Source organism: Frankliniella occidentalis, unplaced genomic scaffold, assembly GCF_000697945.3.
Source record: "Frankliniella occidentalis isolate FOCC.00 unplaced genomic scaffold, Focc_3.1 Scaffold21, whole genome shotgun sequence".
Classification (NCBI taxonomy): Eukaryota; Metazoa; Arthropoda; class Insecta; order Thysanoptera; family Thripidae; genus Frankliniella; species Frankliniella occidentalis.
In genome coordinates, this window is record NW_026267151.1 from 868,285 (window position 1) to 884,243 (window position 15,959).

Sequence of the window (15,959 nt, forward strand, 5' to 3'; positions counted from 1 at the left end):
GGGGAGTGGGAGGGGGGGGAGGGGGGTCTAACTCGCGCCTCGCGGGAGGGGAGGGTGAGTCTAGAAACGTCGGGCAGTGAGTGAGGAGAGTGCGAGTGGTGAAGGGGTGGCAGGCCTTCCCGGACTCCGGTGCACAACCCATTGGTGGTCATATACTCCGTGGCGGGTGGGTTGCCGAGCACATGCGGCCTATTTTCAAGCGCGATCACGATACTTTGCACTGCTTAATTCAGTCCAGCGGTGCTCCAGCGCCAGCTTCGTACAATTCAGTCATTCAGTCGCGGTATAAGGTTCGGCTGACAGGGGGGGGGGGGGGTCGATGCACCGTGGGTTGCCTACATACAGGGGTTTTGGAGCAAAAATTATCTACCTTTCCGGCGGCACACTAGAGACCTTTTTTTTATGTCGTCGCGCCCATGAGAAAAGGCAAGGTCGCGCCTGATACATTTTCGTACGTCCCGCGTTTCAGTTCCAAATTGGCGCCTCCCAGCGAGCCGCCTGTCCGCGCCGCTTTTGCGCAGCGCCATCTAGCGGCCCCAGCCACAACCACCCATCACAATACAGTAAGCAGTAGTTATGCACAGATGACACGTACGTCGTCTGTTCTTTGCCTTTGGCCTGCCTCAGAATAGTCCTCCTCACCACAATGCATCTTAAAAGCGATTTATATTTTTCGCTATCCTTACAAATTCGTCGGTAGAAGTGCTATTTACACATCAGTTAACAGCTGTCAGGTCCTAAATTCGATGTGTACGTGTACCATAACCTACAACAATCCAAAATTCTGATAGTATATAATTATTATTATTGTTTACATAACTCAAATTATTTTTACATATAGTTAACATATCACAATGGAAAAACTTAGTAAATCAGAACTTCTAAGGTACGTTGAGGAGCAGAAAGTGAAGCTTTCAAGATACGAAAGTCGATTGAGAGGTAATATCTACTTCAATCATTCCAAGAACACACCATAATCTCACCATTGTTTACACTTACTAATTCCTCTGCATATCATGTACCAGATGTGGTCACTGCATACAAGGGCTTGTCAAAAGAAAAGGAGGCACTTGAAGGAAGTTTGATTGCACTTACTGCATCTCAAAGCCAAATAAATCCTGTAAAATCTGCTAGTGAAAAGGTGAGACTCATTGACAAGTTGTCTGAACACTTGTTGAAAACTATCCATTGAAAACCGTTAGACCCTGATTGAACAGCTTTGCTCTACTGCTCTGTTACCCAATTATTTTCATTATTGCAGGAAACTGCGAGTGAGGCGAAAACAACAGTCACTGGGTGTGACTCTCCAAAAAATGAAGGTGATAATCTTGAGCAAAGTACAGAAAATGCAAAGGAAGCCCAGACAGTGGCCACACCAGTTGACGGAGATGAATCCAGTGTTGAACAGTTACGTTTACAACTGGCAACATTAACAAATGCCCTATCCACCTTATCTGCTGAGAAATCTAAGATGGAAGCAGGATTTCAGGCAGATAAAAAGAAATTACGTCAAGAAAAGGAAGAGGTTCGTTTAGCTATTATTTTATCTCTCTGTCAAAATTATTAGAAAAACTTCAACCAACATTTAGGGGTCATGCACTAATGTTGCTGACCCTTCTCAGCGAAAGGGAGATGGAGCAAACATTAGCATGTGTGATAGAACTCTAAAAACAAGAGAGTGTCCTGCTTCAGTGTAGGACTCTATCCTGCCTTTCCCTATCTACACTGTTAGCCTGCATCATCAATACAGTATTCTTGTATTTTTTGCAGAAAGAAAAAACAATTCAAGACCTTCAGAGTCAGATGAAAGACTTAGAGAAGCAACATCGTTTAGAATTGGAAGCTGTAAAATCAAAACTCATTGTTGAAAGGCATGAAAGAGAAAAGGAGCACACTGACCATGGAGCTATGATAATGTAAGAATTTAGAAGTTTCAAGGTTTCCTTTTTAATAAGTCACCAATAATTCTTCAATTAGTAACATTCTCTCTCCATAGGGAGCTCCAGAAATTGACTACTGAGGAGCGAACAGCTAAAGAAAATCTTGAATCCACCATCACAGAGCTGAAAGGTCGTTTGTCTGTAGCAGATCTATCTGAAAAGAGACTACGAGATGCTCACAATGAAATAGAATCTATGAGAGCGAAGTTACGTCGCAGTGAAGCAACTGCTCAAGAAACATCACCTCTCCTTCTTCAGCTGCAAGCAGAAATGTCTCAACTGAAACAACAGCACACTGTTGCTATTCAAGAGGTTCATTAATATAAATCAATACATATTTTACTTATTGGTGTCTAATGTCAAAATAATTAAAATCCTTGCCCCTCAGGAACAACGCCGTGCAAAAGATGCTGAAGACACAGCAAAGCATTTGGCAGCAGTCCATGAGGAACGTGTTGCTAATTTGGAATCCCACTTGGCTGAACTTTCAGAAACTGTGGGAAGTTATGATCGCTTACGCCAGCAGGACCAGCAAGCTATTCATAAATTGAAGGTATGCATAAACTACCTTCGTTAAATTTCTAAATCTTAAAATTTTTAATACTGTAATTTCTTCTTACATAAATATTTTTGGACTTGACCAGGATCATATAGCACAACTTAGCATGAGTAATCCCACTGTTAACAAATCTGAGAAGGATGAATCTACAATTGAATTAGATTCCACTACCAATGTCCATAATATATTACAAGAGATTTCAAAGTTGAAAGAAAAACTGATGGAATCTAATCGAGTTTCAGAGAAACCAATTGACATAGAAGGTAATTCCCAACATACAGCAATATAGTGTAATCCAAGAGGTTGTTAAAAATTATTATTTTTAATATAAGTCCTTTTTAATTTTTAGACACCATTTTTAATCTATTCATGGATTTTGGTAACCGCCAAACAGAACTACATGCTGCATGTAGAGAAGAAAGAGAGAAACTTTTGCAAGAGCTGCAACAGACTAAAAGTACTAAGTTGCATACATCTCTATATCACTCAAGGTAAATTAATAATAGCTTTGCTCCTGAAACCTATTGCTTCTTATTAAACAATTAGAAATTTTCATGTATGGTTTGGCTGTTTTTCCGTAGACCTAGGGAAGAAACTGCTGCTGAGGCTCTACATATTCAGATAAGAAGCCTCCAAGAAAGAGTTCGTATGCTCAACACCCAGCTTGAACAAGTTGAATGTGCTGAGCAAGAATGGAAAGCTCAAGCAACTCGCTTTCAACAGGTACGCCAATTGTTCTACCAGTGTCTTACTAATGAAACTTACAGTACTCATTGGGTTTATTTCATCCATGGCAGCAAATTGAAACAGAAAAGAATTCTTGGCGTGAGAAAGTCCAAAATCTTGAAATTGAGTTACGTTCTCGAGCTATTCAAACAGAACAACAGTTGGCTCTACAACGAGAGCGATCTCTGGCGTTACTTGAAGATAAGGAACAAGAAATACGCACTCTAAAAAGCAGTTTCCAGATGTTTCTTCCATTAGGCAAGAACAATGAGTTAAGCAGCAGTGCATCCTCAACTTCTGAAGAAATTCATGAACAACAGTCTCATACTGCAGAGGTCAGTACAAAATAAAATTACTATTCTTCCTAATGTAAGAATGGTTTCAAATATATAAATCGTGCAATTTTCTGACTCATAGGCAATCGGTGACTTGCCCAAAATCCCCTCAGACCAGACAATGTCAAGCGCTTTGCCAGGGATCCTCCTTGGTACACTACAATCTGAAACTGGTATGAATAGTGTGGGTCCCGGAGATAGCCCTCATATCCTTCATTATGCTCACGAACTTGCCAGAAGAGAAGTGGACATAAGTAATCTGAGAAAGACTCGTAACAAACTTGACAACACTTTAAGAGATATGACTAAGATGCTTGCTGTTGAGCGCGAAAGACACAGTGAAGAAACTTTACGCCTTAGGGAATCTGTTGCAAGGTAGTAGTTGTGGTCCATTCAAAATAATGATGCTTAGATTGAATAATACCAAGATAATATCTATTCTATTGCAGATTGGAGCGCTGTCAGTCTCGTGAAGGTGCCAATCTCGAGTATTTGAAGAATGTTGTGTTGAGCTTCCTTGAAACAAGCAGTCCCAGCTCCAAGCAGCATATGCTTAATGCTATTGGGGCTGTTTTGAAATTTAGTGAAGATGAGTTGGATCGTGTGAGGCGTCATAGCAGTAATAGCTGGTGGTACAATGCAACTTGAATTCTGTTGTGGAACTTTAACTACAATTTTGTACTCATCCGGCATGTGAATTACTACTTTTGACTGACTATAATTTGCTGTGCTATATTAATGCAAATTTAGAATATTGAGGGTCATCAAGGCTCACCTTTGCTGTGATATTGTACGTAATGTTTTAGTAACTAGTAATCGAGATAATTGAATTGAAAAATTGAAATTGAAAATTACTTACTGGTGATTTTATTGGTATTTAATCATGATTCAGGAGTGCCTTTTTTTTGTATTCCATTAATAAAGGGTCCAATACATCATTAATTTTTACTTATATTAGTCATCAAACCTAACATTTACTATGACTGTTAGTCTATAGTTTAGGAAATCCAGCAACTGGAAACTTTTGAAGATGATCTTTCAAAATATTTGGAAATAGAGCAAAAAATTTGAAACGTTCACCCATGGACTCCATGAGCATTTTGTAGCCACTTTCCAATTGAGATTTCTGTTCATTGGGGCACTGCTCCAATAAACTCTATAATACAAAACCACAACACACTATTAAATGAAAGGGTTTACAACAAGTAAAAACTGACCATAAATTTAAAACAAGAAGAATTTTTGTACCTTTAACCGAAGATCAATACCAACTTCCTTTAGAAAGTGAGACTGTGATACTGGTCCAAAAGCTAAAGCTTTATCACTCACAGCATTACGCAAATAAGTGAAGTCTACATCAGCCGTCAAGTCTGCGGTGCCAGGAGAAACTAAGGGATCAACCTGTTGATGTTGTTTAAATGCCTGTCGAGAGAAAAATTACCATTCCTAGAAGTTAAATATTAAAGTAAAGCCCAGAAAAGACATAAAATCACAAAAGTTCTTACCCGAAATGTATCACAACTTTCATCTTCACTTCCATAGTCAATTATTAAGGCTGCGCCCCCTTGAGCTTCAAGTCTGGCTGCAATCTGTTGAGCTATTAGACCAGAATCGGGGCACACTTCCACTTCTTCTCTCTCATCCCAGGGCTAAAAGTTCAAGTACATTCATCAACTCCTGCAGAATTTAGACACAATGCACCATGTAATACACAATTAATTAATACCTTCATGAAAATTTTTGATGCAGGAGTTCCAAATCGAGATATAACAAATTTAAAACAGTCTGGTCCTCTATCAGTATCAGTTGTGACAAGTATTTCCCTCCAACCCTCAGGTGTTTTCTGGAAGAACCAACTGAAATATTTAATATCTCAAAACTATCAGAATCAAGAGCTACCATCATCAGTATTACTTGCCTTGAATTTATGAACTGGTAAAGCATCAAAAAACTCATGAGCCAGAAAACAAGAAAAATTATTCGGCACTTCAGAAAGTGAATAATACCAATAAACAGGAGTTCCATCATCCATAACACCTTCTTGGTAGTGTTTTGATTCTGTTTTCTTGACTAAATTTGATGGACGTTCCACAGTAATTGTGCTAAAGGATGACTTCTTCCTAAAACACATGAAAGTACAATGATGATGTTTTGGAATGCATATTACAGATACTAAGATTGTTCTTTCTTTAGGCACATTTAGATATTTAGTGTTGTACAGAGAAAAATTACAAACCCAGTAACTTTGCCTTCAGTGTCGTCATTTTTCACTCCATACTTTCGTCCTTTGGCTATATTTCCAGACACTTCTCTTTCAACAAAGAAACTTGCTTGCTGTACTGTTCCTTTCTGGCAGAGTTTCTCTGCTTGTATACGACTGAATTCTGGACTTATTTCAACCAGGTGCACACTCAATCCTTCTTTGCCCCTCAACAACTTAAAGACCTGTGATATAGATACTTCTCTTATAACAGATTCAGATAATAGCTACAGGATTATTATAACAACCTTCCACTAATTATAACAAACTTACATTAAGCACATCTGCTATTAATGTGCCACGACCAGGACCAAGTTCAACCAGTTGAAGAGGTTGAGAAGGTGCATGAAACTTTTTTAGTTCATTTACATACCAGACACCAACCATCTTAGAAACAAAGGAATATAAGTAGAAAAAGTCATCACTATAGGACAGAGTATTTAGGAATGTGAATTAAAAGAGCCTACATCACCAAAGAGCTGGGATATTTCTGGAGAGGTAGTGAAATCACCTTGCCGTCCAAGTACATCCTTGTACATATAATACCCTCCTGATGGGCTCGTCAGCACAGCTCTCATGTAGTCCGCAACACTAAGAGGACCTCGAACTTCAATACGAGCACGTATCTGTTCGGCTATGGTCATGTGATTCTTCTGAGGTTTAATAGTGTATTTAGATGATGACGCACTTAACAGGCGTGCACCTAGAATTACAGTTTAATTTAGTAGGTATTGAATAGATTTAATTTTTTAAAAATCTCATGCAGTTAGTAATGAACTAGTGATGGTGACTCACCTTTTTTAAAAAACATTAAAAATGATTCTCGCTTGGAATTGAAGATTCTAGTAGAACGTATTGACATGGCCATTTTAAATCAGAAGAAAATATAGCAAATATTGTGCTTTTGAATCGAATACCTAAATTAATTGAATAGAGAAATAAGAGATGTATGACATGAAGCATCTGATTACATGTCCGAGCTACATTTTTTTCCACTTAAATTTTGTGTTATCAGCATTGGTATAATAACTTCGGAAAAAGAAAAGATTTGATGGTTAGTCAAAATATAAACAACATATATTCGAAGCAGAAAGCAAATCAGCTGTTTCTTCTGTTTTCTTATTGGTCACAAAAAAAGGCGGTGTGCCGGCTAGGGCTTATTTGGAGCAATTTGATTGGTCCACGAGGGATACGCTCCATACTCAATTGTGGTCGCCTTTCTTTCTTACTACTCTGTTTTTTGGATGAAATCATCATCAGAATTGTCTTCTGTCACCTTTTATCAGTTTGATTGATTGTCCTTACGTTAAACGGTCTATATATATACCCGCTGAGGGTGTCGTAGGGCCCCAAAGCACAACCCAGCGGTCCAAAACTGTGAAAAGGGGGAGTGTTCCGTTCTCGCATGGTTCTCAAAAAGTTGTGTCCAGGTGTCCAGCAGCCGACGCTGACGAGTGGGGCGTCAACTTGAGGTTCTGACGTGCCCATTAGCACGTACATTGTTTACAGTTAGGTTTTGGTTATGTCAACAAATAATCCGAGAGTGAGCTGTCCCCATTGTTTTGGCCACTTGGAAACTTTTACAAGGCTCTTGAAAAAAATTAATTGGGGGGGATAATAATGAAGGTATACTACGGTGCAGCTCTCTGCCTCTTCCTTCCCTTAATTTGTGTTGCTTATTTCACCACTGATACCAGTCAAAGTTGTTTCTGCAAGGTAAAAATGTCTCTTTAACATATGTCTGTTATAATAACTTTATCAAAGCTTTTGAAATTAATTGTTTGTATTTTAAATTATTATTTGAACCAGATTTATTGTTTCATAGAGTAACAATTCTAAAAGTAATGTTGATCAAATTCATTTTCAGTTAAAAGGAAGAATTGACGATTGCAGTTGCAATGTAGACACAGTCGACCACTTTAATAATATGAAAATATTTCCTCGACTTCAGAGTTTATTATCAAATGATTATTTCCGTTTCTACAAGGTAGCTGTAATGAAAGAGTGTATTTTATTACTAAGCTTCTTCACATGAAGTTCAAATATAATTTTTTTTTCATTTTGACATAGGTTCATTTAAAAAGGGATTGTCCGTTTTGGACGGATGACAGCAGGTGTGCAATGCGTTATTGCAATGTTCAAGCTTGCCAGGAAGTGAGTATTGAGTTCTATAAATACTCGTAATGCAATATGTACTTTTAGTTAAAAAATTCTTTTAAATTTTCTCTGTACTAGGAAGACATTCCACCCGGACTAAAGCAGTATAATCACAATTCTATGAACTCAATCTTCGGCAATCAAGATATGTCACTGCGGGTAAAAAGCAAAGACTTTTATTTAAGCTATCTCCACAATCCTGTTGCTCAACTAACCTTAACTAACCATTCTGCTTTTCAATTTAGTTCTATGATGGAAATGAGGACTGTGAAGATCCCGAAGCAGACCATGACGATGAACTAGGATTTATCAATACCACTATAAGGTATGTTCATGTGGTTTTCTAAATTTTAAATCTTCTTCCTCTCACTATTTGCTGATTAGCTTAGCTCTTTTTTATTTAATTTTTTCACAGTGCTGCAGCATACGAAGAGTTTGAAAAATGGCAAGCCCATGATGCTCTAGATAATTTCTGTGAATTGGGTGATGATAAAGATGCCCAGTACGTTGATCTATTGCTAAATCCTGAGCGCTATACAGGTTATAAGGGTAAATCAGCTCATAGAATTTGGAACAGTATATACAAGGAAAATTGTTTTAGGTAAATAAATTATAAAATATATCATGCTAATTGACCATTTCACTTGGCAGCCGCACTGGCGGTCTTCCGGTTTGTACAACATCTGTTTGTGGCTCTTGGAGGCAGCCTCATATGCATTTTCTGGTTGGTGACGGGCTCTCTGACAACCAAGCAACGATCAGGAGTCACATTTAATTAAATATCCCAGTCCTTTACAAGATCGTAAAGGACGTTGCACCAACTGGAAGACCGTCAGGGTGGCTGCTGGGTGAAATGGTCAATTATCTGCTGTATGTCATAATTCTTTTTACTATTTTTCAATTACTTTTTTCAACAGACCAGAAAATCACTATGATTTATTTATTCAGTCGTCTCAGCTTGACAGTGAGTAGCATGTGCACAGTTATTCACATATATTATTTTTGTCAATATAACTGTGAACGAATATTACAGGAATGTGTCTGGAGAAAAGGGTGTTCTACCGAGTGATCTCAGGAATGCACACCAGCATTAATATACATCTCTGCTCTAAATATCTTCTTTCTGGTAAAGTACTTATTTAGTCAAATCTTCCACTACATTATTTAACATCAAATTAATAATTTCATTGACAACTTATTTTTTAAACTAGATAAAGAATCACTGATAGCACCTAATGGGAAATGGGGACCTAATTTAGAGGAATTCAAACGTCGTTTTAGCCCAATGACAACTGACAATGAAGGTCCGCACTGGCTGCGCAATTTGTATTTCCTGTATTTATTAGAACTCAGAGCCCTTGCAAAAGCTGCCCCTTACCTTGCAAACGAGGAGTTCTATACTGGTTCAGAAGAAAATGACAGTGATGTGAGAGATGCTGTTAAAGATCTTCTATCTGTTATCAAGTACGTTCTTTCATTTTTTATCCTGATGTAGTGAGTTTTTATGAATGTCTTTTCTATCCTGTTTTTACATCAAATATGTACTTTCAGATCATTTCCCAGTCATTTTGATGAAAGTTCTATGTTTACGGGTGGAGCTCAAGCTCGAGAACTGAAGGATGAGTTTCGACAGCATTTTAGGAACATTTCAGTCATTATGGATTGTGTTGGTTGTGATAAATGTAAACTATGGGGAAAATTACAGGCAAGTTCCTACTTTAGTTTGTAAGATATGTTGCATACTAATAAATGATTGCTTTTTTTAAATTTTATTTTTTTCAGTTTATTATTATCAGTAATAAGTTTCTGTCTATCCATTTTTACAGGTTCAAGGCATAGGAACTGCACTGAAGATTCTATTTTCAGGAAAATTTGACAGTCTCAGTCCTCCTGGACTGCAGCCTGGACAGACAGCAAAAAGTCAGTTTCAACTTCAGAGAGGTGAAATTGTCACACTCTTTAATGCATTTGGAAGGTATTTGAAACTCATGGTGGTTGTTACTAACTTCCTTAATTTATCTGTAGCTATTTTTAAAGTCGTCTTGTTTCTCTTTTAGATTATCCAACAGCATAAATGAATTAGAAAAGTTCCGAAACTTGATACGGGAGTAGCACCTCCTATCAGAGCTGTGACTGCGGGCCGTGTGCTATTACATCACATTGTGATATTTTTGTTTTAAGAAGTGTTTGGGCCACTCTTTTGAGTAATCAAAATAATTATTGTGCTGTGACCAGGAAGGCAGTAAAACATTCCTGAATGTAAAGACAAGTCCTCTCTGTTTACTAGAAGATGATAGATTTTGGAAGTGCCTGATACAGAGCATGCATCATTAAGTCCTTGGCAATTTGATTTTGGATAATATGTCAAAAAATTTCAATTTGTGTTCCTATATATTAAAGTTATAGCTGCACTTTTTCATCTCATTCTACAAGAAAAATGTCTAGTGCATCGCATCTGAGGAAAGTCAATTCAAAATCAATTCAAAATATGTCATATCCTAAAGGCTCATTTTCTATCTAAATGTTAAAGGGGGTATTTTCATTTTAGGAAGCAATATTTATTTTGAAAAACAAAATATTTTGATCTAATGACTTTAAAATGACAATTTAAGACACTCTGGAAGAAAAGGGCATTCAACCAGAGTTATTTTTACAATGACTGATTTTATAATTTCTTGATATTTCGTCTTCAAACAACTCTCATATAGTCTATGTACTTAAGCCTCCTCAAAAATTTACAACAGTCATTCTAGATTGTTTTGGGTAGTATATTTGCTTTACAGCTTCTGTTGTGTACATCAGTGAGATCTTGAGGTTTTCTGAAGTACTCATAATTAAACTGTTTTTAAAGCACCATTCCTGATAATAGTGTTGTGTGCATTGCACTATAGTGTGCAAGAATGAAAATATTATTTTGTGGTGCAGCTGTTAAGAATTTTGGATTTTGGATCACCACATCAATTAGTCTATTTATCAAACTGCTGCTTTAATGTAATCTAGTACTGTAAGTGTTTTAATTGACAGACTAACTTGTAAGTTTCATCCATTTTAGGACAGTTCAAATTTGAATTTTGTTATGGCACACTCGTGTTTGAAAGTAGAGGTCTTTTTGTTTTTGACTACTTAACATTTATCTTTGACTGTAATGACCGATTTAGTCTTGGTGAAGCCGGTAAAGCTGATGCCACACAGTCATTTGTTTTGAGTAAACTGATTGGTTGAACGAGAACTGAAGCCAGCTTCAAGCTGGTTTTAATCAATCAGATACCTAAAACAAATGACTGTGTGGCTTCAGCTACACAGGCTTCATACCTTCATCTTTCATGAATGAATCATGAAGTATATGCAGCTATATGTTTACTGACAGCTCAAACTCTAGAATCAATCATTGATAGATCATGACTTTATAACATCTCAATGCTGTTTTCAGATAAGGTCAATTTGTTTCTTCCACTCTATAAATAAGAGGAAGTTTTTACAGATTAGATTTCAATATCCTCGCTAATATACTTGGATGTAACATAATTGTCTCTTTGATTCTTTGTGGTAACTGTGTATTTATAATTGTGATGGTAGTATAATGGAAACTTTCCAGTTTTAGGTCATTGTAAACAACTAACCCCTGAAGAAAGCCTTACTTAGTGTTTGGAAACAGCTAGGTGTATTTCTTGGTTGTTTGTATGACTGTGATAATCTTGTACCTTAACAGATAAATATTATTAGTAGCTCCAATGTGGAAGCAATTTTCTATTTTGTTTTAGCTTTCAAAATTTTATATACAACCTTCCATGTGTTGTTAAGTTTAATTATTATTTTTTTTGTTTCAATAGCTCATTGTACAAAATCAAAATTTAAGTATCTTATCTTCCATCTTTGAACCAGTGCTTCTCACCTTTTTTATGCAGTGTATATCAGTCTACTTGCCTTCTGTAGTTATTTGTTCTTATTTAATAGATCTATACTGTATTCCTCAACCACCTAAAAAGTTGACTCAAGCAACATGCATGTTTGCAGGTTCTAGCTTTTTGGAGCCTAATACAAAACTTGCATAGTTAAATTCAAAACTAACTGCTAGTGAAAAAAACTGCTGTTTTATTTTGTTAATCACTCCCTATATATTTTGCACTCAAACATTGTGTATGTATGGTTTATCAAGCACCTGGTTCTGTTCTTGGACATGTCAACATTTTCATCTGATGTAAAATGTTCCTGCACATGTAAAATGGACTGGGATATCTTTGTTATTAAAGAAGTGTGATCATTTAGAGCAATTTGTTTATCTACCTTGATTTTAAATTTATTTCATACATTAATATTCGCCTGTCAAACTTGTAGCATAACATACGACCAATTCCTCACACTTGTTCACATTCAAGGTTCAGATACCACACTCAATACAAAAAGACAAATGTGTCACAGGTTTTGGAGGAAATATATCAAAACATGACTAGAGAAGCTTCATCAACCAACAGAACATAATACCTCGATAGGGGGAGTCATTGTTCTCCCCACTTCACCCCCTTCTGATTCAACTAGGCCACTAAAAATAAATAGAATACTGAAGCACTCAAGGTGCACCCACAATGTTCCTAACTTAACTCAACGCAAGGAAGCGTTGGGCGCCAAACGCTCTCTCGCGCCCCTCGCCCCCTCGCCCTACGAGAGCCCTTGCACTTCGCGCTCAGGGCGGGCCGCCGTCTTCACACAGCTGCTTGGCGGGCTGGCCTACCCACTGCGTTGCAGGCGCTTTCACTGGCAGGGGGTGTTCAGTGTGGGAACACCGTCACACTAACCAGAACAAGTAAGGTCCTTGCAAGATAAAGCACAAAGTAACTGGTTGTGTGCAGTTTTCAGTCTTTTACGTTTGCGTCGCTAACGCCTGCTGCTCAGATGCAAATCTTGCCGGCCAGATAGTGCGCGTGGAGAGCGGTGCAGCCCATGGCGGCTATGTTGGCTAGGGCTATGCCGGCGTGTACCTTGCGAAAGGCCCGATGGATCTTCACGTAGTGCGGGCACTGCGTGAGGGGCCCCAGGTCATACCGACCCACCTCCTGGCCTACGCCTACAAGAGCAGAACAACAGAAATCAGTGATACAGAGAGTCCGTCTGCGCGAGAGGCAAAGCTCGGCAAGGCAGACAGACAGCAGCAGCGCGAGAACTACTCACCAGCTACCGTCTTCTCCATGTCGGTCTTGGCGGTGATGAGACGCAGCAATGGAGGGGTGAGATACAACCGGACGAGCAGCTCGAGCAGGAAGCATAGAACCATGCTGCCCACCTGCACGATCACCTCGGCGTCCCACTGGTGCTGGCTGCCGTGCTGCATGCGCACGAACGTGCCCAGGGTGAGCAGGCTGAGCGCCGCGTTGATGCCGAAGTACAGCGGGAACAGAACTTTCTGCACCTCGGCGAAGTGGTGGCGCGGCAAGCTGAAGAACAGCGAAAGGCCTGCAAGTCCGTAGACACATATTTGCATTCAGAACGATTTAGAACATTTGCAACGCCATATCTTTAGCAGATGGCACACTTCACACTGAAAAGATCTTAATACAGTAACTATAGTTTTATGCGGGAGCTAGCTTGAACCCAGCGCAAGGCAGGCTTCCCTACTCAGGGTCGAAGCGGAGTCAAGCCCACTCGTGCCGACTGCTTCTCATTTGTCCTGGCTGGGGCTGGGCTTCCTCGTGCTTCGCATTTTCCTCGCCATGTCTAAGAGTATACACGCGCTAGCTAACACATTTCAAGCGGCCGTGTATCTAGCTTCCTTTCTGAGTGTTCAATTATTACAGGTGCCCCCCCCTCCCCAGTCGGACCCGTTCTGTTCTGGTGACAATGTAAGCAGATTCAGGCGTGCGGGTTGCATACTCGTACGGGGCCGTATCCTGCTTGGGTGAGCGACGATAGGCAAGTCTGCCCGCACTCCTTCATCCGGTACAGTATAACTTGAAGAGAGAACGGCACCGATGGGCTACTGCCAAAAATATTTACTTTGTAATACTAACCGGAAACAAACGTCATCCAGAACTGCGACCCAAAATGTGCCGCGAACGAAACGACGTAGGTAAGGTAGGTCCAAGACGAAGGTTCGTCCACACGGTGGGGGTTGTCCTGCGACTGCGAGTTGCCGTCCTGGGCGCCATGGCGGGGGAAGAGCAGGGCGGCGATCAGGGCCACGCTCAGGAAGGTGACGATGTGAGCTGGCTGCGTGGTTTGGGACAGCACACTGCAACGAAAAAGTGCAAAAATTTAGGTGGAAATTTGGCGGAATGTGAAACCCGAGATGAAACTCCTCCAACCGATAGCTTGCCCCGCCGTGCCGGCGCGCGCGGGCCGCAGCCTCTCGCCATTGCACATTAAACAGCCTGATAACCGGACCGCGGGGTCATCACATAACAACCGACCGAAAGCCATTCCTCTTTCCAATCCCGCCTTTGCACGACCAAAAGGAAATGATCCTTCCCGCGGTTTAGTTTTCCCTGGCCGGCGGCGTGATGTCGCGTGGGATGCAGGGTAGGTCTCAGTCGCACTCTTCTCTGATAACACACTATGTACCGGATGCAGGCGTGCGGACGGGTTGCATACGCGCACGGGGCCGTATAGCGCTGCGGTGAGAGTCGTTAAAGGCAAGACCACCCGCACGCCTGCATGCGGAACAGTATTGAACCAGAAAAAAATGCGGCTTTTAACCATACATCCCACCCTCTGTCTACAGCAGGCGCATGTTGCCTACTTTAGGTACCTCATCGGGGGAGCGCTTCCCTTCAAAATCACTCCTGCCTTTCCCCTCCAATCAACGGCGTTCTCCAGCCTGCTCCAGCCTGCTAGTCAACGACGTCAACCTCACGCCATGCCTGTGTCCTGAGGGATAAGAGCCCCCCCACCCCCCCTCTTATCCCTCAGGACACAGGCATGGCGTGAGGTTGACGTCGTTGACTAGCAGGCTGGCCCCTACCGAGACGGTGACGGTCAAGGTCTGCGTCGATGAGCGCGGTGCCGTGCCAAACCTCGCACCCGCGAAGCGAGTACCACACGGGGGGCTCAACGGGACCGCGTTTCACTGGGCTAAACTCGACGGGGAGTGCCACCTATGGACGTGAGTCGCGTTACGATTCTCACGACGAAATGTGGCGTGCGCTGGAGTGGGAGAGAACGCGCGCCTCGAGCCGCAAACGCGCGGGTGGGTTTAAGTGTCGCGAATTGCTGATTAACCCCCCGCCCCCTCTTTTAGGCAGTCCCTGTCTCTAGCGGAGGGCAAAGTGCCCCCTGCCCCTGCCCCTTCGCTCTTCTCCCTTCAGCACACGAACACAGGGCGCTCCGTTTTTCTTTGACGAGGGGTCATTTGCTACCCTGTCCCGACAAACAAGTAAAAAAAAAACAACAAAAAAAAACACGCCCGCACTTCTTTCCCAACGACAGCCATCAAGTACCAGATGTATCAGGGCGAACGTCCAGTACCGGTACATAGGTGAATGGGGTTGATAGAAGGGCGGGCTCGGTACATCGGAGTGAGGTGAAGATAGTTTGGCCCACATGAGACTCACCATAAGTTTCGCCACACACGACTCCGATTATAAAATAGAGTTTCTGAAAAGGGAAGAGATTCAGATCGCAGTTATTGCATCAGAGCAAACTGTCTGTCTGACTTTTGATATCGTGCGGATAAACTAGAACGGCGCAGACGTAATTTGGCCTTCCCCTAGTTCTTCAAACACTTCTGGCCGGCTCTCTAATCTGTCCCCCCCCCCTTTCCAAATATTTCTCGCCGCATCGGCTTGCACTACTTTTCATCATACCATTGCCCACATTACGCATATTGTAATTATTTGCGCCCCCAACACACCACGTACGCAGTTCCTGTGATGGATGTGTATCACTTGTCGCGAAAACAGGCAAGGGGGCCCTTCGCTCCCCCCCCCCCCCCCCCCCCCCTCCAAGGCCCCCTCCCATGCAACCACCATTTGCGAAAGCACAGTCGTGGCCGC

General features: G+C 41.0%; 4 protein-coding genes across 6 annotated transcripts in view; 2 read left to right on the top strand and 2 right to left on the bottom strand.

The window, feature by feature from the left end:
• The first annotated feature begins 543 nt into the window (after positions 1 to 543).
• LOC113204465 (GRIP and coiled-coil domain-containing protein 1) lies at positions 544 to 4,498 on the top strand. The gene is made up of 13 exons (XM_026419631.2): positions 544 to 750; positions 842 to 939; positions 1,026 to 1,141; positions 1,262 to 1,525; positions 1,771 to 1,916; positions 1,997 to 2,252; positions 2,329 to 2,493; positions 2,585 to 2,762; positions 2,849 to 2,990; positions 3,081 to 3,222; positions 3,297 to 3,560; positions 3,643 to 3,935; positions 4,010 to 4,498. Exons 2-13 carry the CDS (start codon positions 855 to 857, stop codon positions 4,206 to 4,208), a joined length of 2,250 nt encoding a protein of 749 aa, XP_026275416.1. The 5' UTR covers positions 544 to 750; positions 842 to 854; the 3' UTR covers positions 4,209 to 4,498.
• On the bottom strand, positions 4,405 to 7,144 carry LOC113204466 (protein arginine methyltransferase NDUFAF7, mitochondrial). Of its 3 annotated transcripts, XM_026419634.2 has the most exons (10): positions 7,126 to 7,144; positions 6,616 to 6,737; positions 6,288 to 6,523; positions 6,094 to 6,207; positions 5,797 to 6,005; positions 5,479 to 5,680; positions 5,287 to 5,403; positions 5,066 to 5,209; positions 4,809 to 4,982; positions 4,405 to 4,716 (listed from the first exon to the last, which is right to left on the bottom strand). In XM_026419634.2, the coding sequence occupies exons 2-10, from the start codon at positions 6,686 to 6,688 to the stop codon at positions 4,552 to 4,554; spliced, it is 1,434 nt and encodes a 477-aa protein (XP_026275419.1). In that variant the 5' UTR covers positions 6,689 to 6,737; positions 7,126 to 7,144; the 3' UTR covers positions 4,405 to 4,551. The 3 variants fall into 3 exon arrangements, with proteins under 3 accessions (XP_026275419.1, XP_052120736.1, XP_052120735.1); XM_052264776.1 differs by lacking the exon at positions 7,126 to 7,144 and having other exon boundaries at positions 4,405 to 4,739; positions 6,616 to 7,003; XM_052264775.1 differs by lacking the exon at positions 7,126 to 7,144 and having other exon boundaries at positions 6,616 to 7,000.
• LOC113204467 (ero1-like protein) lies at positions 7,139 to 12,248 on the top strand. The gene is made up of 12 exons (XM_026419635.2): positions 7,139 to 7,536; positions 7,688 to 7,807; positions 7,891 to 7,974; positions 8,056 to 8,136; positions 8,223 to 8,302; positions 8,393 to 8,578; positions 8,895 to 8,941; positions 9,011 to 9,103; positions 9,189 to 9,441; positions 9,529 to 9,682; positions 9,804 to 9,952; positions 10,035 to 12,248. The coding sequence occupies exons 1-12, from the start codon at positions 7,441 to 7,443 to the stop codon at positions 10,087 to 10,089; spliced, it is 1,398 nt and encodes a 465-aa protein (XP_026275420.1). The 5' UTR covers positions 7,139 to 7,440; the 3' UTR covers positions 10,090 to 12,248.
• LOC113204468 (uncharacterized) overlaps positions 12,249 to 15,959 on the bottom strand; it is a gene marked incomplete in the record, with an annotated part of 6,812 nt that continues 3,101 nt past the window's right edge. Inside the window, 3 exon segments of the mRNA XM_052264777.1 lie at positions 12,249 to 13,039; positions 13,144 to 13,425; positions 13,980 to 14,200. Coding sequence (XP_052120737.1) covers positions 12,864 to 13,039; positions 13,144 to 13,425; positions 13,980 to 14,200 — 679 coding nt within the window.